The sequence below is a fragment of the Ammospiza caudacuta genome, chromosome 20 (assembly GCF_027887145.1).
Source record: "Ammospiza caudacuta isolate bAmmCau1 chromosome 20, bAmmCau1.pri, whole genome shotgun sequence".
In the NCBI taxonomy this organism is placed as follows: Eukaryota; Metazoa; Chordata; class Aves; order Passeriformes; family Passerellidae; genus Ammospiza; species Ammospiza caudacuta.
Genome location: NC_080612.1, coordinates 8,571,152 through 8,594,559, shown reverse-complemented (window position 1 = coordinate 8,594,559; position 23,408 = coordinate 8,571,152). Strand labels below are relative to the sequence as shown.

The following is a 23,408-nucleotide window of genomic DNA, read 5'->3' as shown; positions in this document are numbered from 1 at the left end:
TTTCCCTTCTCCACTAATCAGGAGCCCTCTCCCACGGTGTGAGGTTGTGTGCTCCCTGGGTGGCCTGGGTGCCCTGTGTCACCCCGTGTCCCTGCCCTGGGGGACCCTGGTGTGCTGGGGTGGCTGCCAGTGTGGTGACCCTGCAGGTCCGGTCTCTGGCCCGCACGGACGAGGCGCGGGGGCTGCTGTGGCTTCTGGAGGAGGAGGCTCTGCAGCCGGGGGGCAACGAGGACACCTTGCTGGAGCGGCTCTTCTCCTACTACGGTCCTCAGGAAGGGGGTAAAGAAGGTATGGAGGGGGGCCTGGAACCGTGGGGATGTGTCCACTAGACCAGAAACAAGCTCTCCAGTGGAAGATGTCCCTGCCCATGGCAGGGAGTTGGAATGGGATGATCTTTAGGGCGCCTTCCAACCCCAGCCATTCTGGGGTTCTGTGACATGCCCCAGTGAAACACTCATCCCCAGGGCTGTGCCTATTGGTGCTGTGTTTCCCTGCAGGGCACAACCCGCTGGTCCCCAGTGACAAACCCCGACACTTCCTCCTGGGACACAGCTCGGGGACCAACTGGGTGGAGTACGACGCTACGGGATGGCTCAACTACGTCAAGCACAACCCGGCCTCCCAAAACGCCTCTGCCCTGCTGCAGGAGTCCCAGAAGTGAGCAGGGCCCTGGGGTGGGGGCGTGGCAGGGGGGAGAGGTGACGCTGGGGGGTGACGTGCCCTCCGTGCCCTGCAGGAAGGTGATCAGCAGCCTGTTTGCGGGGCGCGGCGGCTCGGCGCTGGTGCTGTCGGGCTCGGTGGCGGGGCTGGAGGGCGGCTCCCAGCTGGCCCTGCGCCGCGCCACCAGCATGCGCAAGACCTTCACCACCGGCGTGGCCGCCGTCAAGAAGAAATCCCTCTGCATCCAGATCAAGCTGCAAGTGGTGAGTGAGGGGGTGCCAAGGGGGATCCCCACATCTGGCTGTGGCACCTGGCTGGGGCACCGCCGCACGTCACCGCTCACCCCGCTCTGCCGCACCCGCAGGACGCGCTCATCGACAGCATCAAGAAGTCCAAGCTGCACTTTGTGCACTGCTTCCTGCCCAAGGCGGGGGCTGGTGGGGACCCCCAGGCCGTGCTGTGCCGGCGGGTGAGCAGCAGCGAGCTGGAGCTGCCGGCAGAGCACTGCGAGGCCGGGCTGATGCAGCTGGACGTGCCCCTGCTGCGCGCGCAGCTCCGCGGCTCCCGCCTGCTCGACGCCCTCCGCATGTACCGCCAAGGTGAGCCCTGCCACCAGCACCAGGGCGTGGAGGTCCCAGCTGTGTCTTCTCACTGGAGAGCCAAAGACCCCCAGGAGTCCCTTCAGCACCTGCCCTTGCTCTGAACTCTGGAGCCTCTCCCCAGGGTGGTCCCATCCCTGTTCCCCCTCCCCTGCTGGGCTGTTATCTGCACTGGGGACAGGCATGGCCTTAATTGGGCGTCTCCCCTGGTGCCGCTGGTTCCTGGCAGCAATCCCATTGGCATCCAGCCCCTGTCCCGCTGGAACGAGAGCCTCTGGGTTGTGCTCAGCAAAGCATTTATCGATACATTGGCTGGCCAGCCACCCGGCCGAGGGTTTATCACTTGGAGGCCGGACCCTTCCTGCCATGATTGGAAATCGATGCCACCTGCACACCTCCTGGATCGATGGCCGTGGCCAGCCGCCCGTGCCGGGGTCAATGTCCCATCAATACCTCATCGTTAATTAAGATATGGAGGCTCAGTGCTGGAGCCTGATGCAGGAGTTGGCTGTGGCTCAGAGTGGAGCCAGAGCAGGACTTGCACAGGCAACACGTGTCGCTGCTCTCCCCCCGAGGAGGGATCTGGCTGCTTTCTCCTCAGATCCCAGCCAAAACTGCTGGAGGATGCAGCCAAGGAAAGCCTGAGGGCATTCTAGCTATGCCTGACCCCATGGGGAGCTTGTGTCACGTGGGGCAACCCTGTCAGCTCTCCCAAAACATGAACCCCAGCATGTCAGGGCACGTGGGGCTGTCCCTGGCCATCCCCTGGGCATCCACACAGCCCCACTCTCCCTTGCTTCCCCAGGTTACCCTGACCACATGGTGTTTGCGGAGTTCAGGCGGCGCTTTGATGTCCTGGCTCCACACCTGACCAAAAAGCACGGGCGCAACTACATCGTGGTGGATGAGAAGCGGGTATGTGCTCCGTGTCAGAGTCACTGCTGTGGTCCAGGGTCCCCTGCACCTCAAAGGGCCTGGCCCTGACACCTTTCCCTCCCTGCAGGCAGTGGAGGAGCTCCTGGAATCACTGGACCTGGAGAAGAGCAGCTACCACATGGGCTTGAGCCGGGTATGGTGCCCGACACCACTGGGTGTGGGTGTGGGCAAGGCTGTGCGTCATGGCACGGTGGGACACCAAAAGGGCAGCACTGTTCACTCCCACCCACGGCATTCCTCATGCCTGGGGAATAAAACCTCACAATGGGACGGGACCAGCGGCTGAGGAGGGGAGAGACACATCCCCACCAGCGGAGGGTGGCACGGTGTGGCCGGAGGGATGCCGGCACCCATCGCTGTCCTGCTCCCCTCCCTCAGGTGTTTTTCCGGGCTGGATCGCTGGCCAGGCTGGAGGAGCAGCGGGACACGCAGACCAGCAGGAACATCACCCTTTTCCAGGCAGCCTGCAGGGGCTTCCTGGCACGGCAGCACTTCAAGAAGAGAAAGGTTCGTCCCAGCGGCTCTCCCCTCCCCGCTCTGCTGCACAATTTCGCCTAAAATGGGCAGTGCAGCCTTTCTGCGCCTCCTGGGCCAGCACCTCCTCCTCCCGCCTCCCCCGGAGCCGTGGGGGGCCAGGGGGAACCGGGGGGCCAGGGGGAACCGGCAGGGAGGCTGCTGGGCATCGCTGCCGAAGGATGAAGCCACGCTTCAGCTCCTACTTTTATCATTAGAGAAGGTGTAAAACAGGCATCTTACAGTGCCTCATCTTCCTGAGATTAGCACTTAGAAGGGCTGGAGAGGATCAAACAGCAGATTTGCTGGTGGAATTGGCCCAAATGCTGATGAAGGGAAGCATGCTGGGGTGCTGGCAGGGGTGCTGAGCACCCACACACCCCACTTTGCCCTGCTGGTGGCCCTGTACTGACCCCATACCCCGTGCTGACCCCGTGCCCTGCACAGATCCAGGATTTGGCCATCCGGTGCGTGCAGAAGAACATCAAGAAGAACAAAGGGGTGAAGGATTGGCCCTGGTGGAAGCTCTTCACCACGGTGCGGCCCCTCATCGAGGTGCAGCTCACCGAGGACCAGATCCGTGGCAAAGACGTGGGTATCCATGCTGGGGGATGCTGGATGGGGCAGGGAGGGCTCGGGGGAGCATTGGCCTTGGGGTGGGATGCAGGACCCCGTGGTGGGGTCACATGCATAAGCTAATGGTGGGGTGAGATGCAGGATCCTGAAGTGGGGTGGGAAGCAAAGCCCAGGGAAGGGAGGGATGCAGGATCCTGTGGTGGATTAGGATACAGGATGCCGCGGTGGGTTGGGATGTGGGAGCCGGTGATGGGGTGAGATGCAGGACCACGTCTGCCCGCGCCAGGCTCGAATTGCTCCCTAATTTGCGAATCAGCATGTCATTAGCATCCCGAGAGCCGGCTGTTGCTTGAGCCCAATTACAAGCGTGGAGAATGGAAATGAAACCGTGCGCCGAGAGGCAAATGCGGGGGCTCCGCTCGCACTGGCAACCAGACACTGGTGCACCCGGCGAGCACGAGCTGCTGCCTGGCTCAGCTTTCACCCCGACCTGCTGGGGACAGGCACCTGGCTGGGGGCACCTGGGCAGGGGCACCTCCTGCCCCCCCAGCCTGTGCTGGGACCAGAGGAAGAGAGAGGAGGATGTTAGCAGCCAGACATGCTTCCACAGCACTGCCTGGTGGCCCCTGGGCATCCTGGCCAGCCCCCTCCCTCCCCACCTGGGCTGGGTGCACCCAAACCCTTCAGCAAGCTGCTGCTGTGTGGATTTGCTCCCACCTCCTCTCACAGGGGATGTGGGTACCCCTGTGCAGCTTTTCTGGGACTGCCTGGCATTTCGACACCATTTATGGGGTTGGAGTCGGCACGACGGCAGAGCGGGTTGGGGAAAGTCCCTGCCCTGCCCTTGGCAGGGGAGAGCAGCCCCAGGGAGCCCCCACCCTGCTCATCCCGTGCTGGGGGGGTGCTGGGGAGGGGCAAAGAGCTGCCAGCCTCCTACCCGCCAGCCTCTTCCCTGCGCCTGCCCCCTCCCTCACCGCCCGCTCTGTTGCAGGAAGAGATCCAGCAGCTGAAGAGCAAACTTGAGAAGGTGGAGAAGGAGCGCAACGAGCTGCGGCTCAACAGCGACCGCCTGGAGAGCAGGGTAGGTCTTTGCAGCAGCCGGGATGGGGTTTGGTGCCGTGCCAGCCTGGCCCAGCCCACGGTTCCATTACCCCTGGCACCCCCAGATCACAGAACTGACATCGGAGCTGACGGACGAGCGCAACACCGGCGAGTCGGCCTCCCAGCTGCTGGACGCTGAGACGGCCGAGAGGCTGCGGGCTGAGAAAGAGATGAAGGACCTGCAGGTAAGGGTGCCCCTCCCCAGCCTCACAGTGTCTCCTGTCCCCCTCAAGTGCTCACCACGGCCATGTCCCCTCCCAGGCCAAGTACGATGCCCTGAAGAAGCAGATGGAGTCGATGGAGATGGAGGTGATGGAGGCTCGGCTCATCCGGGCGGCTGAGCTCAATGGGGAGCTCGACGATGATGATTCAGGTATGTCCTGCCTCCAGTGCTGGCTGCTGGGACACCCTGCAGTGTCCCCTTCTCCCTGTGCCACCCCCACAGCCCCTTGGTGACCACATTTCCCCACACAGGTGGTGAATGGCGGCTGAAATACGAGCGAGCGGTACGGGAGATCGACTTCACCAAGAAACGGCTGCAGCAGGAGCTGGAGGACAAGCTGGAGGTGGAGCAGCAGGGCAAGAGGCAGCTGGAGCGCAAGGTGAGTGGGGGCTTGGCTCTGGGGACTCCCCTCAGCATGGCTGGGACAGCAGGGACATGGTGGCACCCCAGAGCCCACACTGCCTGCCCACCTCTGCCCGCAGCTGGCGGACCTGCAGGCGGACAGCGAGGAGAGCCAGCGGGCGCTGCAGCAGCTGAAGAAGAAGTGCCAGCGCCTGGCTGCTGAGCTGCAGGACACCAAACTGCACCTTGAGGGACAGCAGGGACGCAACCATGACCTGGAGAAGAAGCAACGGAGGTGGGGACAGTGCGCTGGCAGTGGGGGGGACATGGGTGACACGCCCCTGGCGAAGTGGCATTACCATTTTAGCAGGGATTTGGGCACCTCACCAGCTCGTACTTGGCCGAGGTGTCTCCAGCAGGATGGGGCTGCCCAGCTTGGATGTGTTTGTTGTGGGGGGGATCCCCATTGCCCTTTTGGGGGGCCCAGAGCTGAGTGATCCCATCCATGTGGGGTCCTGCCCCATGGTGGAGGCTGCTGGTGCCCTGCATCTCCACCCGGCACGCGCCGCCATCCCGTCCCCTCTCCCAGCCCCAAAGTTTGCTAACGTTATTAAGCAGCAGGGACGCTTTCATCTCATTATGGTAATGATCGCACACACAAATACAGCGAGAGAATCCAATCTAATTAATTTCAATTTCCGTGGATTGGAGTCTGTGCTAATGCAGCTGTTTATTACCCAGCGCAAGGAAAAATGGGGATTAGCTGCCGAGGTGTTTAACGCAGGTCACAAACTCAAGCGCAGGGTTGTTTTCCAAGCCCCAAAGGCAGTGATTTTGGAGTAAGCCCAGCTGATCCCATCCCAGGGGCACTGGAAGAGACTGCCACGTGGCTGCCTGGCTACAGGCTGTGCTGAGCACTCCTTCAACAGCGGTTTGTATCCCGTCTGGGGGGTTGTGTGTCCCCTTTGGGGATGGGACTGGTGCCATGTCATGTGGAACTCCCACACTGGGATGCAGCTATGGGAGCCGAGGTACCACAAGAGCCCATCTCTCCTAGGGACCCCTCCATGTCCTGCTTGGTGGATTTGGTGTCCCTAGCTGCTTTGGAGTAGCCAAGCCCCTGCCATTGGCAGGCATGGTCCCATGGGCACATGCTGGCCCTGGAGAACAGCTGAGGTGCTGCTGGAGTTGGTGCTGCAGGTGCTGCACTCCCCTTTAGCTTGGAGTGAAGGCATCAAGAGGAGTGTCTGAGTGACTCGGTGCCACCATGGTGGCAATTAAAGACTCATCAGCACCGTGTTTCAAACAAGCACTCAGCAGCACACCACCCTTCCCAGTGCTTGCTGCTGAGGGAAGGGGATGCTCCGTGCAGTGCCCTGGCACAGGGCTGAGGATCAGTCCCCGGGGTGCTGAGTGCTCTCCCCACTCTCCCCGTGCAGGTTTGACAGCGAGCTCTCGCAGGCGCATGAGGAGGCGCAGCGGGAACGGCTGCAGCGGGAGAAGCTGAGCCGAGAGAAGGATGTGCTGGTGGCTGAGGTCTTTGGCCTCAAGCAGCTGCTGGAGGTGAGTAGCCCCCAGACCCTCCTCAGCCTCTCAATCACTGGGTGCCTCGGGCTGATAGTGACCCTGTCTCTCACAGGACAGGGACTCGGACATCGCAGGGCTGACACAGAAGGCAGAGGCGCTGGAGGCAGAGCTGCAGGACATCTCCTCCCAGGAGTCAAAGGATGAAGCCTCCCTGGCCAAGGTGAAGAAACAGCTGAGGGACCTAGAGGCGAAGGTCAAAGACCAGGAGGAGGAACTGGATGAGCAGGCTGGGACCATCCAGATGCTGGAGCAGGTACAGCGGGGAGGGGCGAGGTTTCTGGGTGGGGTGGTTTCATGCAGGGCTGTTATTACCTGGGCCGGGCTTGCCTGGGAAGAGGAGGCAGCCGCCCTGAGCCCGGCGTCAGGCCAGGCATCACCGCGGCCGACACGGCTCCCGGCCCTCCGTGCCATGGCCCGCCAGGTCACCATGGGGCGGGCAGCCCAGCTGGCCTCAGACCGGGGGGTTTTCAGGGTGAGTGGTGAGTGAGAGAGTGCCATGGAGGGGTCCCCACGTCCCGTTTGCTCTGAACACATCCCCACTATTTGCAGGCGAAGCTGCGGCTGGAGATGGAGATGGAGCGGCTGCGGCAGACCCACGCCAAGGAGGTGGAGAGCCGTGATGAGGAGGTGGAGGAGATCCGGCAGTCGTGCCAGAAGAAGGTAGGGCTCAGCTGTGTCCCCTCTGCCCAGGAAGGCCTGGGATGCATCCCCATGCCCTGGCTGGGTACTGGGAGCTGCCAGCTGGGCACTGTCATGCAGCACTCGGCTCCCACGCAGCGACCACAGCCTGGCTCCACCGGCCAGGCGGGTCCGACCGGTCCTTCTGCTGCCCGGGCCAGCACGCTCTGCCGGGCTCTGTGCCTCTGGTTGCGCAAACACCCAGCTGGTGGGGTCACCCAGTGTCTCCAGGCTGTGGGGACACGTGAGGAGGGGTCATGACCCCTCCCCGCTGCCCTGACTGGCTGCCCCCTGTCTGTCCCCCAGCTGAAGCAGATGGAGGTGCAGCTGGAGGAGGAGTATGAGGACAAGCAGAAGGTGCTGAGAGAGAAGCGGGAGCTGGAGAGCAAGTTATCTGCTGTCAGTGAGCAGGTGGGGTGAAGGGCAGCTGGGCATCTGCCTTGCTTTGGGGACCCTGAGGTGGCCATGGTGGGGTGGACACCCCTGTGGCATGGAACTGTGGCAAAGTTTCCCCTGCCACAGGCCAACCAGAGGGACTTTGAGACGGAAAAGCGCCTGCGCCGGGACCTGAAGAGAACGAAGGCGCTGCTGGCTGATGCTCAGATCATGCTGGACCACCTGAAAAACAATGCGCCCAGCAAGAGGGAGATCACCCAGCTCAAGAATCAGGTGTGCATCTAGACACTCCTCATACTGCAGGGTTCAAGGACACAGGGTGTCCCTGTTCCCTGGCCAGGCACTGAGCTATATCCCTGCAGCTGGAAGAGTCGGAGTTCACCTGTGCAGCCGCTGTCAAGGCCCGCAAATCCATGGAGGTGGAGATCGAGGACCTCCACCTGCAGATTGATGACCTTGCCAAGGCCAAGGGAGCGGTGAGTGGGTTTGGGTTGGGATGAACCATGGTGGGGCCATGCCCCATTTGCACCCATGTTGTTTGGAGTGGGTTTGGGGGGTGAGTGCCCCATTCTTGGGATGCAGTGGGAGACATGTGTGTGTCCCTGCAGCTGGAGGAGCAGCTGAGCCGTCTGCAGCGGGAAAAGAATGAAGTGCAGAGCCGGCTGGAGGAGGACCAGGAGGACATGAATGAGCTGATGAAGAAGCACAAGGCAGCTGTGGCCCAGGTGAAGTGGGAGGAGCAGCTGCACCCACCCCACCCCCTCCAGATGTCCCTCTTGGAGCCCGTGCAGTGGGATCCCCACTCATGGCCCTGATGTGTCCTGCAGGCATCCCGGGACCTAGCACAGATGAATGACCTCCAGGCACAGCTGGAGGAGGTCAGCAAGGAGAAGCAGGAGCTGCAGGAGAAGGTGAGGATGCAGCTAGGACAATGGGGGGCACCCAGAGACCATGCAGGACTGCCCTGCACCATGGGGGTGCAGAGAATTCTGGTGGGAAGCTCTCCATCAGGATGGGAGCAGCGTGGCCAGCAGCTCTCCTCCAGGACAGCGTGGCACTGGGGTCAGGGTGATTGTGGTCGAGGCTGAGGCTGTGCCCTCTCCCGCAGCTGCAAGGTCTGCAGAGCCAGCTGGAGTTCCTGGAGCAATCCATGGTGGACAAGTCGCTGGTGAGCCGGCAGGAGGCCAAGATCCGTGAGCTGGAGACCAGGCTGGAGTTCGAGAGGACGCAAGTCAAGCGCCTGGAGGTAGTCACGGGGCTTTCCCTCTGCTCCAGCCGGGACAGGGGTGCAGCAGGACCACAACGAAGCTGCCTGAGAGTTTTCTGAGTGCCTCCCCTCCCCACGGCCCCCCACGCTGCAGCCCTCCCCCTCTGGCAGCCCATCCCTGTCTCCACGGGGAAGGCTCCCTGCAAGCACTGATAACAGTAATCCACCGCCCAGCCCGGCAAAGTGCTGCTCTTTCCCTGCATCGACTTAGGGAAATTATAGACTCCCCAGTCCCGCAAACGCAGCCTGTTTTATATTCTGCCTCCGCAGCTCTGCCGGGGAGCGCGGCAGCTTAGCTCTCCTCTTCATATTTTCCAAGCTATTATTTCCTTCTCCACTCTCTCTGCCGGGGCCATAAATATGCAGCGGCTGGCTCAGTGGCTGGGGGAGAGCTGGAGCTATTTTTTCCCTACGTTACATGTTTTAATTACTTCACACACAGTTAAATCTATTTTTCCAATTCAACAAAGCCCTTGCTGTTGTTCTGCCCCTTCCCTGGCCCTGGGAGGGGGTGGTTTCTCCTCCATCTTCTTGTGTAAATTGATGGGAGTGGGATCCATCCTCCCATCATCTGCTGGTGGGTGTCAGGGTGAGAGTGCGGGGTGAGAGGTCCATTTGGGGTGACCCTGGTGCTTGGCAGAGCCTGGCCACAGAGCTGAAGGAGAACAGGGAGAAGCTCTTGCTGTTGTACTGGCCGTGGGAGGGGGTGGTTTCTTCTGCATCTCCTTGTGTAAATTGATAAGAGTAGGATCCATTCTTGCAGTACCCGCTGGTGGGTGTCGAGGTGCAGTTGTGGGGTGAGAGGTCCATGGGGGATTTGGGGTGACCCTGGTGCCCGGCAGAGCCTGGCCACGTGGCTGAAGGAGAACATGGAGAAACTGAGGGAGGAGCAGCCCTTGCTGTTGTACTCCCCTTTCCCTGGCCCTGCGAGGGGGTGGTTTCTCCTCCATCTCCTTGTGTGAATTGATAAGAGTGGGATCCATCCTTGCAGTGGGTGTCGGGGTGCAGGTGTGGGGATTTGGGGTGACCCTGGTGCTCGGCAGAGCCTGGCCACGCGGCTGAAGGAGAACATGGAGAAGCTGACGGAGGAGCGGGATCAGCGCGCGGCCGCCGAGAACCGGGAGAAGGAGCAGAACAAGCGGCTGCAGCGGCAGCTCCGCGATGTCAAGGAGGAGATGGGCGAGCTGGCCAAGAAGGAGGCAGAAGCCAGCCGCAAGAAGCATGAGCTGGTGAGGAACCCGTGGTAGGGCCAGCCAATCCAGTTCCCTGAGGAAGGGGACGTTCCCTGAGGAATCCAGCTCATCCCACTCCCTCCCCGCAGGAGATGGACCTGGAGAGCCTGGAAGCTGCCAACCAGAGCCTGCAGTCAGACCTGAAGCTGGCCTTCAAGCGCATCGGGGACCTGCAGGCGGCCATCGAGGACGAGATGGAGAGTGACAGCAATGAGGACCTCATCAACAGGTGAGAGCACCCGGGCACAGCTCCCCTGCATCCCTGGGGGTCACTGCTTCCCTTTGCCACTCCAGAAATGCCACAGGGACCCCTTGGCTCTGCCTGGCCCTGGCAGGATGCTGTCTGTGCATCCATCCATGCATCGTGCACACGTGCATCTGTCCATGCACCCGTGTCTGTCCGTCCATACATCGGGCACCTGTGCACACAGGCATCAGTCCGTGCATCTGTGCATCCACCCCCCACCCGCAGCCCCCATGAGCTTCAACCACTTGTGGAGGTGCCTGAAATGCATCCAGAATCCTGCCAGCTGGCTGGAAACAGCCCAGGGAGCCCCAGGAGCCAGGGCAGCACAAGCTGGCAGGAGGTTTGGGATGCTGGGATCCAGCCCAGCCCAGGATAGAATTATAGAATCATACAATTGTTTAGGTTGGGAAAGACCTCTGAGGAAATCGACTCCAGCCATTAACTCGGCACTGCCATGTTAGCACTAAATCATGTCCCCAAGTGCCACATCCAGACATTTTTTAATGTTTCCAGGCAATGGCTCCACCACTTCCCTGGGCAACCTGTTAAAATGCCTGACCGCCCTTTTGGTGAAGAAATTTTCCCTAATATCCAATCTAAGCCTCCCATGGCACAACTTGTCCTCTTGTCTTATCGCTTTTTCCTTGGGAGCAGCACCTGACCCCCCTGGCTACAACCTCCTTTCAGGAAGTTGTACGGAGTGAAAAAGTTCCCCCTGATCCTCCTTTCCTCCAGGCTGAGCCCCTCCAGCTCCCCCAGTTGCTCCTCATCAGATTTGTGCTCCACATCCTCCCTCAGCTCTGTTGCCTTTCTTTGGATACACTCCAGCACCCAACCTGGGATGCTGGGATCCAGCTGGGTGCAACCCCACTCCAGGGACACAGGGCAGCCTCACCTCCCTCCCCTGACCCTTCCCCATAATTTAATTTGCCCACCCACTTGGTCTTTTTTTTTTTTTTTTTCTTTCATTTAATTTCTTTTCTGTTTTGTTTCTCCCCCCTCCAACCCTGCCCCCTCCAACCCCTCCCAGTTTGCAGGACATGGTGGCAAAGTATCAGAAAAGAAAGAGTAAAATGTGAGGAGCATCTCTTTCCTTCCTCCCCTCCCCTAACCCCCACCTCACCCCCAAGGGCCGGGGTCCCGCATGCCACTGGCCCAACTCTGCATGCCCTAACAGCACCCACGGCATGGCCCAGCACAGCACAGCAGGGCACATAACCACATCCCGTGCATGGGGACGGGATGAGCCCCTGGGATGGGCTGGGGGGGTGATGCTCTGCCGTGGCTGATGGCAAATGTGTCAGCATGGGGCAGCCATGGAGCCCTGCTGACACTAATTAATACTCCATCCATGGTCGCTCCCACGACCCAGGTCCTGCTTAACTAACGGCACGTTTGCGTGGACATAAACTGTGTTTGATGTGGAGCTTAATTCCATTGGTCAGAAAACCTTAGCTGCCCCCAGAGATTGTTTTTGGGGCTCGTTGGGGTTTTTTTTGGTGTCGTTCTGTGTTTTTTTTTCCCCCAAGCCCAGCGTTGCCTGGATGTATTGCAGGGGAGGGAGATGCGCAGGATGGAGAGCGGCTCGTTGCTCTGAATTTAAAAAGAGAAGCATTCATATACAGGGTCTATCCAGGCCTGTCCCTTGTGCTGTTTGCTTTCATTCCCAGGCAGGGAATAAGCCCAAAACCAGGTGGAGAAAAGGCCATTTAAGATCCTGTCATACATCCCATCCCTTCCTTGGAGTGGCCTGGTGGGAGCGGGGTGGCGAGAGGGGACCACACCGCTTCAATTTCCGTATAGATCCCGACGCTGCTGCCGTAGCCCTAATGAAAGCAGTAAGCGCTGAGGTATTAAGAGAGATTTATTCAGGGATGCTTTTAACGTGGAGGAATGGATTTTGCAATGCAGACAGCACCTTCTTTCTAAAGGCAATCAATATGGTTACCAACGGCCGTTATAAATTAGATGGTTTAAGCCAGATAGGACTTTTTTTATGCCGGGACGTAAATCAGGGGCTCTGGGGCACGGCAGGGCTGTAAATCTGCCCGCTGTGCTCCCAGCCCGCCGTGCCAGAGCGTTTCTGTTCCGCCTGCTAAACTCCTGTTTACCCGGGGCCATCAGCATTGCTCTTCCTCGCTGTAATTCTGCGCTCCACGGCAGCCTATAAAATGAACCCACTTATTTCCTCCCCAGTCCTGGAGCTGGAAATCTCCTGTGTTTCTGGAGCTGTGCCCTGCCTGCTGCCCCAAAGCCAGGCCTTGCTGTCTCCAGCTCTGGAGCCAGGCAGTGACAGGGAGATGTTGGGCAGAGGGTGCAGGAGCCCCTTGGGCAGCCACAGGGGTTTAGGGGTGCTGCAGGGAGCCCCTGGCTTGCAGGTTGAGCTATGTGTGTGCAGATTATGCCCCAGAGATGGAGCAGAACCATAGGATGGGGTTTCACCCATGCCAGGGTACACAGGCAGTGGGTGCTGGAGGAGTTCAGTGCCTTCCAGTGCACTTCCATCTCTCCAGCACCCATAAACTCACTGCCCCTTGCTGACCTCTTGCTTTCTTCCACCCTGACCCGCTCCTCTGGCAGCGACGGTGACTCAGATGTGGACTCGGAGCTGGAGGAGCGCGTGGATGGGGTGAAGTCTTGGCTCTCCAAGAACAAAGGCTCCTCCAAAACGCTCTCTGATGATGGCAGCCTGAAGGGCAGCAGGTGGGTGCAGGGCTGGGCATGGGGCTGGTGGGCAGAGGATGGGCTGAGCTGTGCTGGGACATGCATAGGGCTGGGTGGGTGCCCGTGGGATGTGGCATTTGGTGCTGTGTTCCCCCCTGGTGCTTGTGTGGATGGCCAGGGAAGGATTAATGCTGGTGAGCGGCTCAGTCTTCATTGGGGACACATCTCCCCTCACCCAGGGGGAACTCCCTGTCTCCTTTCCCTCATCCTACCATGGAGGCATATGGGGCATCCACAGCCCCCACCCCATTTGCCTCCCCAGGGCTTGTGGTGCTGGGCTTTAGCTCTGTGCAGCATTCCATCTCTCCAGGATTGATTCCCTGCTCCATCCTGCCTTCCTCTGCAGCCCCGCCCCATCTCTCCCCACACCTCTCAAAATGTTGGCAGAGGTGGGGAACGTGCCCAGGTGCACCCACGGCATGGGGCTGAGCACGCAGCCCCACTCCCCCCTGTAAAAAGCTTGCCTGCTGAGCGCAGATTGCTTTTATCCAAACCCAATTTCCTAGCAGGGCTCCAGGAGTCCCAGGGGACTCCCTCCCTCTGCCGAGCAGGGGGGAAAGATCTGAGCTGGTTTCTGTTAATTGGTTTAATTTATTCAGCGGTGCAGATGTAAAACATTTTGTTATTGGAGATAATTCCACCTTTTCTGAAGTCGGGAATCAAACGCAGCGGCTCCAGGTAGCCGACAATGAAATAAATTGAAGGCAACACTTTAAAGGGGGGATCAAAGTGCTGGGCTAGAACAATTCCCCCATTTACATGACATTTTTCCACGATGCCATTTCCCGCTGACGCAAATTGCCGAGGCCGCCCCCCTCCTCCTCCCGCTCATCTCCGTGTCTCTCTTGTCTCCCCGGTGCGTGCGGGGCCGCGGTGCCGCGGCGCAGGTCAGCCCCGCCGGACGGCCCCGAGCCCGAGGAGCGGCCCGTGTCCGTGTTGAGCTCCCTCAGCTACAGGAAGCGGCCGGGCCTCAAGGACTCCATAGGCGGCCTCGGGGATGAGCAGACGCTGTTCAGCGCCCTGGCCGAGCGGCCGCCTTCCCCCGAGCGCCCCCCGCGCCGGGCGGCCCGCAGCGGCGAGCCCCGGGACCGGGCGGCCGTCATCGCCCGCGCCTTCGCCGACGCCAGCGGCCGGGCTCGCCAAGGGCTGGACAAGCGGTGGTCGCTGTCGGCCACCGACGTAGAGAAAGCGTCCGTCGCCTCCGCCCCGGTGAGCCGCGTCTCCTCCGCCTCCTGGCGCGGGCTGGAGGACGGCGACGATGGGGACGAGGGATGCTCGGTGCTGAGCTTCGCCCTCTCCAGCCCCGGCAGCTTGCGCAGCCGGCGCGGGGGCCCCGAGGGCCGCCCTGAGTCGCGGCTCTCCCTGGCCCGCAGCCGCCTGGAGGAGGCGGACGAGGGGTCCCGCGGGCAGCCCCTCCTGGGGCGCAGCTTCTCGGTGCCCCCGCGGCCCCGCAGCGCGGCCTCCGAGGAGGAGGAGGGAGCCGGGGACGCCCGTCCCGTGCGGCACCGCTCCTACCTAGACCCCGACCTGGAGGCCGCCATCCAAGAGGTGCTGAGCTACCGCCCGCTGCAGGCCAGGGGCTACTCCAGCCCCGACTCGGGCGATGACGGCCGGAGTGTCCGCAGTGTCCGCAGTGTCCGGAGCGCGGCCCCGCTGGGCGCCGCTGACCGCCCCTCCGGCAGCCTGCGCCGCTCCGCGTCCGCCCTCGACTTCTCCCGGCACACCTGCCGGTGCCGCAGCAGCTCGGGCTCCTCCGAGGAAGAGGAGGAGCAGAAGAAGAAGAGCTCCAAGAAGCGTGCCAAGAAAAGCAAGAAGAAATCCAAGAAGAAGAAGAAGAAGCAGCAGTCATCATCATCCGAGTCCAGTTCCTCCTCCGAGTCCTCCTCTGGCTCCACCAGCTCCTACCGCAGCACCTCCAGCGTCAAGAAGGGCCCTCGGGGGGCGGGGAGCGAGGAGCCGACACGTCCCACCCGGGGCAAGAAGGAGGAGAAGCAGCGGAAAAAGCAGGTGGACAACCTGATGATGAAGTACCTGTACCGTCCCGAGAGCGACTGAGGCAGGAGGTGGGAGCGGTGTGTGCCGTGCAGCATGAGCCTCCCCGTGTGCCACTAACCGCTCGCCCTAACCCTCTCCTGGCTCCGGAGCTCTCCTCCGCCGGCATGGGGCATGGGGCAGCCCTCTGTGCCTGCAGCTGCCCTGCTTTGGGCATCTCCATCCGTGGGGAGATCCCCGGCGTGGCCGCAGCAGGACCGGCAGTGCCCGTGTGCTCGGGATTAGCAGCTGCGGGACACCAGGAAGTGCTAATCCCTTCCTGGCTCCCCAGCCGTCGCCAGGACACATCTGGATTTATTCCTTCAGGAAATTTGTAAGGGTTTGATGGGCAGCACAGCGCCCAGGAGCGGAGGGGAGTGGGATGGGTACTAACATGCACCCACTGCAGTGTGTGAGCATGGGGGGAGGCAGCGCCCAGGTTGGGCTGCTGGAGCTCAGAGTTGCTCTGTGGCCTTTTGGGTGCCTGTGATGGGAATTTGGGGTGTGAATGGCATCAACCTGCAGGACTCTGGAGCTCTGCACGCTGTTTGATGCAGAGAGGGTGTGTTTGGGCTCGCTGGCAGCGATTTCAGAGCAGGCTTCATCCTTTCTGATGGCTGAATAGGAGAGAGAGCGGCTGGAGGAAGGGAAAAAAGCCTTTTGGAAATGTGGTTGCCTTGAGCTGTCTGTCCCAGAGGAAGGGAAGGCATCATGGGGAGCAGCACCCCCAGCACCCAGCCCTGGGCTCGGGTTCAGGACCCTCAGGGTGTCTGGGAGCCCTGGTGTTGGCATTCAGGGCCTCGAGCCTTTTCCTGGGCAGGCTCAGCTCGGCCCCACTGCAGAGCAGGGGCTCAGCTCAGCGCAGCGAGGAGCTGTTTGCAGTGAGGCATGTCCCAAATATCTCGGAAAGAATAAAAAAGGAGGCAATCAAGGCTCCATCCAGCTGGCTGCCGGCGTGCTGGCTCACGGGAGTCGAGCTCAGCAGCCAAGCCATGCCGGGGACACGGAGCCCCTCACCACCCTCCCTAACCCTGCTCTCTCCCACAGCCCCACGAGCTCCCGGCACACCTTCACCTACGACAGATGGGACGACGAGCAGGACGCCGGGGACAGCACACGCCGCTCGTCCCGCAGCTCCCCCAGTGCCAGCGAGGCGGAGAGCCGGGCTGCCGAGACCCCCGCCTAGCCCCCCGCCGCCGCTTCCCACCGCCCCGGGAGGGAACGCTCAGCCCCGGGGCCGCCCCGGGCAGCCGGTATTTGTTCTGCACGGGTTTGGGGGGCACGCACGGGAGGAGCAGCCCGGCCGGCTCGCTGGCTGCACCCCCTTCCCTCCCACCTCCTGTCTGTCCCTGGCGGCGGAGTCGGCTGCTCGGGCACCCGGGATTTATTCCTCAGTGCCTGCTGGCACCTTGTTTTGTAACTTAAACTCCCCCCTTCGGCACCCTGCCGTCCTCTTACACCCCTTTTAGTTGAGCCAAAGACGTCTCTCGCTGGCCGGGCCCTGGGGAGCAGCCGGGAGGGGGACATGGGGAGAGGGTCCCATGTGCCCACCCGGGTTTTTGTGACCCCCCCCCCAGCCCCCCACCTCTGCCTGGCTGTTTTGCACTAGCCCAGCTGTGCATCTTCCCCCACCCCCTTTACTTTCAGTATGAAAATAAACGTCATTTCTGGCTGGTGATACTGGCTGCTGCCTGCTCCATGTGCCTGGGGGGGTCTCCCCGTTTTGGGGGGGTGTTTGCATGGTGGAAGGGTCTGATGGAATGCATCCATCCCCAGCAGGGATGCAGAGCTTCATGGAAAGGCCAAGTCCGGCCTCTTCCCTGAGCCTGCTGCACCCATGGGTGCTGGGGAGGGGAGCGGGGGGGGAAGCCCTGGTGGGTGCCAGTGCTGAATCATTTATCAATCTTCATAAATATGCAGATGAGCAGCGGGACAGAGCCTCTGCCTGCTGGCGTTAAATAATTAACGCGGAGGAGATGATGATGTGCGTTGCTGGCTGCCTGAACGGCTCAGCCTCGGCCCTGGCCCTGTGCTGTCCCCGTGCCACGTGCTGTGCCCTGGCCCCAGGGACACCCTGCAACCCTGGGGACCCCCCCCCCTCCCTGGCAGGTTGTTTCCCTTTCCCCAATATCTCTTGGAAGCACGCAGGCCAAGCTCGGTGCTCGCTGCCATAAAGCCACGCTGCGCTAATGCGCTTTCATTAAGTGGGAGCGATCTAATGATAATAAAATGGCACATTTAACATTAAAACATTTAACTTGACTCCTAAGCGAGTGTGTCTCTCTGCGCTGCTCCTGCTCCATCTTCATGAGGCTGACAAAGCTTCTTAATTTGTTCCCCAGGAGTGGGTGCTTGGTAGAGATGGCTTGGCACCGCCTGGCATGGGGGATGCTGGATGCTGCCAGGTGGGGAGTCAGGGCACCAGGGTGCAGGGATGTGGGGAAGAAAGGATGAGAGGTGCTGGGTGGTGGAATATGGGGACGTGGCAATGCAGGGTGTCTGGGGTGTGGGGTTGGAGGAATGCAGCATGTTGGGAGTCTCCAGGGTGCAGGGAGATGGAGATACATGGAGGTGTACTGGGTGTGAGGACACCAGGATGCAGGGACACAGCTGCAGGCCAGTGTGATGCCATGGGGGCACTTCTGGGGCCCCACACCTACTGTGCAGCCCCGAGCACACCAGGGAAACGAGTGATGGCAAAATGGGCCATGTTGTAGGATGGCTCCTCGCCCAGGCTCAGCTCACACAGCAACTTCCCCACCACCGGCGCCAGCTTGAACCCATGGCCTGTGGGAAGGAGAGGGAAGGTGGGGACACAGCCATCCCCATAACCCTGGACAGCTGTGGGGTGCTGGGCTGGGGCATGGCTGCCCTCCCCTACCTGAGAAGCCAGCACCAATGACGATGTTGCTGAACTTGGGGTGCCGGTCCAGGATGAAATCTTCATCTGGAGTGTTCTGGGGAGCCAGGGTGTGAAGGTGAGGGGACAGGCTGGGGTCCCCCTTGGGGTGGGGGAAGGCTCAGCACCCCGGATGCCCGGATCTGTGCCCTGGGGAGGGTCTCACCGTGTAGAGGCAGGTCTCCATCACTGCAGGCTGGCTCTCCAGCCCGGGCAGGTAGCTGCTGATGAAGCTGCTCAGAAGAGCGATGTCAGAGCGGGGGGCCTGGTCCCGCTTGTCTGGGTCGGTGGGGCTGCCGTGGTGGTGGCACACCTGGAGCACAGCTGGTCAGGGCGGGCTGGTTAGGGAATCCCCCCCCTTCAGCTGTGCCCTGCTCACCTTCATCATCCCTGGGTACTCTATGGAGGGCAGCCCGTAGATGCCGTGGGGGGCTTGGCTCAGCCCCAGAGTCAAGAAGCAGGGGCTGACACTGCCCAGGCCAGCACTCCCAGGCTGCTTCTCCCTCCAGTAGCAGACATTGATGCGCAGGGGCTGGAATCATCACTCCATTAGCTCTGGCCATGCCTCTGCCACCCCCCCGTGCCACCAACCTTTACCTGCAGTGGCAGACGGAGACCCAGCTGTTCCACGAAGGCACCTGTCCAGGCTCCAGCCGTGATGATGAGCCGGGGGGCTTTGTACACCCCAGCAGTGGTGGTGACGGTGACTGTGGCCCCAGGCTGGATGCTCAGCACCTTCTCCCCATCCCGCAGGGTGCCCCCGTGTCGGCGAAAAACCTCCTGGGTGGGGAGGGTGACAAGAGGTGGCTGCGAGCCAGGGGACCTCCATCCCAAAGCATCCCATGTCATCCCAGAGCATTCCCTCCCCTCTGCAGCACCCACCTGCACTGCCCGCAGTGCCCGGTCGGCGAAGAGCACCCCGGCGGTGCTGTCCAGCACGGCCACCTGCCCAGCCTGCATCTGGAAGCCAGGGAAGCGCCGGGACAGCGCCGCGGCGTCGAGCACCTCCTCAACACCCAGGTTCCTCCTGCAGGCCTCCAGCTCCGGCTCTCCCGGCGGCCCCAGCAGCACCAGTCCCGTCTGCCTGCGTCCCACCAGTCCCGTCAGCTCGCCCTGCTCCCCCTCCCTGCAGGGACCCCCAGCTTGCTTTGCCCCCGGGGGAAACTGAGGCACGGTGACAGCAGTGATGCTTGGGATGTGCTGCACCCTGGTGCTGGGGCACAACGCAGTGGGATGCAGGGAACAAGGGCAGAGTGAGGTGCATGGGGACTCTGCCCCCTGATATTGCAAGAGTTATCAGTCCTGATACCGACACCAGAGGATCATTTAGTTGTTCATTTACTTAATGACATTTCCTTCGTGGAGCCCCATAAATTCCCAGGAGCTGGCAGTTGCCCGCCAAAGAAGCCGCATCCCACCCAAAGGTCACCGCCCCCAGTCCCTGTCCCCATCACCTGTAGAGGGTGGTGCCGGTCTCGGCCTCCAGTTGCTGCCAGAGGCGGAAGCAGTCGGGCATCATGCGGGAATAGTACTCCTGGGGGTAGGCGCTGCGGATGATGCGGCTCTGCCCGTGAGAGCTGCCCCGAGAGTGGGGCACGAGGAACTGCGAGGCAGAGGGGACACGGGGGTGACCACAGGCACTGCCACCCTCAGTGCCACCATGTGAACCAGCAGCAAAGGGCACCCTGGGGACGCAGCCTGCCCTGTCACCCACGGCACCAGGAAAAAGCAGGAAACGGGGTGCTGGGGACAAGAGGGTCGTGGCATTACGGACAGGGTGTCCTGGCACTGGGGACTGCAGTGCCAGCAGCAGCTCTGCTCCGTGCCACGGTGGAGGGCAGCCAGGACTGCAGGCAGCCGGCCCAGCCTGTTGGGAATGGGGAGGTGGCAGAATGGGGCCACCATACCTGCTCCAGCAGCAGAGTGTCCCGGTGGCGCTGGGCCAGGTGGTAGGCGGTGAAAGAGCCCTGGATGCCGGCCCCGATGACAATGACATCGTAGGTGGATTTCTGGGGCTGGCTTGGCGCAGTCATGTCCGTCCTCTTCCCTGCTGCTGTCTCTGTGTCTGTCCTCGTCCCTGCTGCTGTCTGTGTGTCCGTCCTCGTCCCTGCTGCTGTCTCTGTGGCGGCTGGGAGCCGGCCAAGGGGAGGAACGGGGCAGAGTCCAGCCGAGCCGAGCGGGTGGTGGAGCCTTGCCCAAGTTCCTGTGGGGACACTGGGGCACACAGGAGCCACACTCTTCCTGCCCCTTGCAGCTGGCCAGGAGCAAATATTCTCATTCCAACACCTGGTCCCAGCAGGGCAGGCAGCTCAGCTGGTCAGGGTGGCACAGATGTGAAGGAAAACCACTTCCAATAATTCCCCCTTTCCACTGGTCACTGCTGGCTCCAGCTGTGGTGGGACACAGGGTTTCCATTTGTGTGCCAATGGGAAACCCCCCCTTGCTTCCAGGCAAACAGGGCTTTTTTTCCCTCCAGCACAATTTATTGCAGCCATAAACCATTTTGTCACCATCTTTAGTTGTTATTTTTTTAACGGGAGATAGGGGTGATTTAGGGCTCACCAGAGCTGCCAGGATGCAGTGTGGTGGATTTTGAAAATCTGTAAAATTTTGGGGTGTGATTGAGATTTGGGGACAATGCCTCAGAGTGGGGGATAACACAGGCAGGGGCTGCCAGTTTTGCCCACTGCCACCACTGCCCTGTGCTGCCTGACATTCCCCTTAATTAGGGGAATTAATTTACTCTGGCTTCTGCGGTGTAAAAGGCATTATTTACTGGTTAATTGTCTTTATTACAAAATGTTAAATACCATTATTTATTTTCCACTTGCCTCTGGTGATGAATGAAGCACTGGGGAGCACTGGAGGCTCCCACCAGGCCACAGGGACACCCCAACATGGTGCAAAGGCAGAACTGGCTGCTCACAGTGATGGGGAGGTGAAGAGGAAGAGGATGGGCAGCACGGGCAGAGATTGGGGTCCCCCCAGACCCCTCATCCACCCCACTGCCCATGGCCACTGCTGCAATGAGAGCATCCCAGCCTGAGCATCACCACCGTGCCCAGGGCTCTGCATCACGCAGGGCCCCGTTAAATCAGCGCATCCTCGCTCGCCTTTGATGTTACAAATAATTCAGCAATTTCCCTGGGTTTCAGCTGACTTTTTTTTTTTTGCTTTGAATAGCCCCTGTGCTTGCTCTTCCTTTTTTGCTGGAAAGATGAAGAATAATTAATTATCCGTGAAACATTAAATGGTAGAAATGAACTCCTCTCCTGTTAGCGGCGTGGTAATGGAACGGATGGAAAAGCCTCGCTCGTGTGGTTATAGTGATGGTGAGATCTTTGGTGGGGTGCAAATCACCATCCCCAGGGCTCTGTGGGACCCCTCCAGCCATTGTTTTTGTTCTGGTGACTCCAACCAGGGCTGAATGCAGGTATCAGGGAGATCTGCACCCCCGAAGCCCAAAAAGCAGCTGTAGGACCTCAGTTTGCCTTAGGGTGAATTTTTAAGGGGTCCCCCCAGCCTTGTACCAAGGTCTCCATCATCTCTGCTGTGTCCTCTTCACCTGGGTTTATACTGACTGGAAGCAATGCTTGTGGCAGCAAGAAATCCATTTCCCTGAGCAGCTGGTGTGGGTCAGGAGAGCTGAGTAAAAATGGAATATTCCCTGTGTGGGCTGGGCGGATGGATGGGAGAATTTGGGGCTGGCAATGGCATGGGGAGGGGGAAATGGGGGTTTGGGGAACTGCCTGGCACACGTTGTGGAGCTGCCCTATCTCAGATCCACGTGGCACCGGGGAGGTGGGGAACAAGGAACTTTGGCCAAGGCTGGATCACGGCAAGGATCAGATGCAATTTGATGGACAAGGATCAGATGAAATTTGATGGACAAGGATCAGATGAAATTTGATGGGCACTGGACCCTGCACCCACTGCACCCTTTTTCCACTGTATGGTGGGACAGAAGTTTCCCAAAATCCCACCACCCATCTATGCCAGACTCGTTTTTCACCAAGCACAAACCAACACTTAATAAAGAATTAGGGAGCAATGCTCTTCCCCAGGGAGCTGAGGCAAACACAGCATCCTTCTCTCCCAGCTGCAACACTGGCTCCATGCATGCTTGCCCCCATTTTCCTCCCCAGACCTCTCCATTCCCAACCCTTTGATGGCACCTGCAAAGAATTGTTTGTTTTCTGTCAAAAGCAGCAGCGGCTGAAGGCAGCCCCTCATTAGCAGTCCAGGTACATGCCTGGGGATGCATCAGGCAGATTAAAATTATTTGAATATCATAATATTAGAAACTTCAATTTGGCCTCAAAATGCTCATCTTCCGAGCCCTACCAGGCCTTTGCTGCATTAAACATTGATGGCGCTACTGGCGGATCAAAGTTTTGGGTTTAGAGCTGAAAGTGCTTTGCAGAAGAGCCGGCGGCACCCCCGGGATGAGGAGGATCCCAGCACCACTTCCAGCCCTGCTCCCACCGCAGCCGTGGGGCTGGGGGCACAATGGCACAGCAGGCAGTGCCATGGGGCTGGTGGCACAGCAAACTGTGCCATGGGGCTGGTGGCACAGCAATGCCATGGGGCTGGTGGCACAGCAGACGGTGCCATGGGGCTGGTGGCACAGCAGACAGTGCCATGGGGCTGGTGGCACAGCAATGCCATGGGGCTGGTGGCACAGCAAACAGTGCCATGGGGCTGGTGGCACTCAGCCCATGACGTGGGGCTGGCTGCTGCTCCCGGCTCCCCATGCCAAGCCGTGCCATTCTCCATGGCAGGAATGATGCAAAGCAGGACCTGGGATTAGAATTAACCCCCCAGCAGAGCGGGGTGCGTGGGCTGTGTGTGCAGCGGGGCTGGCCGGGCTGCGGGGGATCCGGCGAGGCGAAGCCATCTGGGCTTTTGGAGGGGTGGGGAGGGGGTAATTAAACAAAGAGATTTTTTTTTTCTAATTTTAATATATTTTTAACACCCGCAAGAGCCGTCCATCAGCCAACACGGAGCTGCTCGGTGCCGGTGCCAGCACCATCTGCCCACTGCAGGGCTTGCTGCCCTCCGGGAGCCCGAGACAGGGGGCTGGGGAGGGGCTCTCGGAACCCCACCACAAAGAACACCGGCCCCTCTCTGTGCTGCTCCGGGTCCAGGTGTCTCTGCTTGGAGGATGATGAGCCCAGCCCTCATTTGGGCTATTTAGGGATGGGGAAGAGGAGGCTGGGGGAAGGGAGGTGGCTGTGGTGAGGGTTCTGTAGGGTGGGGAGGCAGGATATGGTGAGCTGGGCACCGAGCACCTTTCCCACAGCCCTCGGTGGCTCCCACCGCGAAGGTTTGCCGGGATTCGGGGGGGAAGGGGGGGTCAGGCGATCCCCCTCCCCCAGCCTTCATCGCCAGCTTTAG

The 23,408-nt window shown here is 60.6% G+C and overlaps 2 protein-coding genes across 2 annotated transcripts in view; one reads left to right on the top strand and one right to left on the bottom strand.

Annotated features, from left to right (window-relative positions):
• The window catches only part of MYO18A (myosin XVIIIA), a 36,432-nt gene extending 19,671 nt beyond the window's left edge, over positions 1-16,761 (top strand). The window contains exons 18-44 of the mRNA XM_058817581.1: positions 147-288; positions 498-657; positions 737-923; positions 1,025-1,259; positions 2,065-2,174; positions 2,263-2,328; positions 2,574-2,702; positions 3,156-3,299; positions 4,276-4,365; positions 4,451-4,570; positions 4,647-4,758; positions 4,860-4,987; positions 5,091-5,245; positions 6,390-6,513; positions 6,590-6,790; positions 7,087-7,197; positions 7,522-7,626; positions 7,738-7,884; positions 7,974-8,087; positions 8,220-8,336; positions 8,439-8,522; positions 8,720-8,857; positions 9,922-10,107; positions 10,200-10,339; positions 11,388-11,432; positions 12,938-13,060; positions 16,160-16,761. Coding sequence (XP_058673564.1) covers positions 147-288; positions 498-657; positions 737-923; positions 1,025-1,259; positions 2,065-2,174; positions 2,263-2,328; positions 2,574-2,702; positions 3,156-3,299; positions 4,276-4,365; positions 4,451-4,570; positions 4,647-4,758; positions 4,860-4,987; positions 5,091-5,245; positions 6,390-6,513; positions 6,590-6,790; positions 7,087-7,197; positions 7,522-7,626; positions 7,738-7,884; positions 7,974-8,087; positions 8,220-8,336; positions 8,439-8,522; positions 8,720-8,857; positions 9,922-10,107; positions 10,200-10,339; positions 11,388-11,432; positions 12,938-13,060; positions 16,160-16,298 — 3,552 coding nt within the window. The 3' untranslated portion in view covers positions 16,299-16,761. The remainder of the gene's footprint in view (positions 1-146; positions 289-497; positions 658-736; positions 924-1,024; positions 1,260-2,064; positions 2,175-2,262; positions 2,329-2,573; positions 2,703-3,155; positions 3,300-4,275; positions 4,366-4,450; positions 4,571-4,646; positions 4,759-4,859; positions 4,988-5,090; positions 5,246-6,389; positions 6,514-6,589; positions 6,791-7,086; positions 7,198-7,521; positions 7,627-7,737; positions 7,885-7,973; positions 8,088-8,219; positions 8,337-8,438; positions 8,523-8,719; positions 8,858-9,921; positions 10,108-10,199; positions 10,340-11,387; positions 11,433-12,937; positions 13,061-16,159) is intronic.
• Positions 16,762-17,768: 1,007 nt separating this feature from the next.
• On the bottom strand, positions 17,769-20,045 carry PIPOX (pipecolic acid and sarcosine oxidase). Its single transcript, XM_058817933.1, has 8 exons — positions 19,919-20,045; positions 19,466-19,614; positions 18,894-19,095; positions 18,609-18,791; positions 18,391-18,543; positions 18,178-18,324; positions 17,994-18,069; positions 17,769-17,899 (listed from the first exon to the last, which is right to left on the bottom strand). The coding sequence occupies exons 1-8, from the start codon at positions 20,042-20,044 to the stop codon at positions 17,769-17,771; spliced, it is 1,167 nt and encodes a 388-aa protein (XP_058673916.1). The 5' UTR covers position 20,045.
• Positions 20,046-23,408: the final 3,363 nt, after the last annotated feature.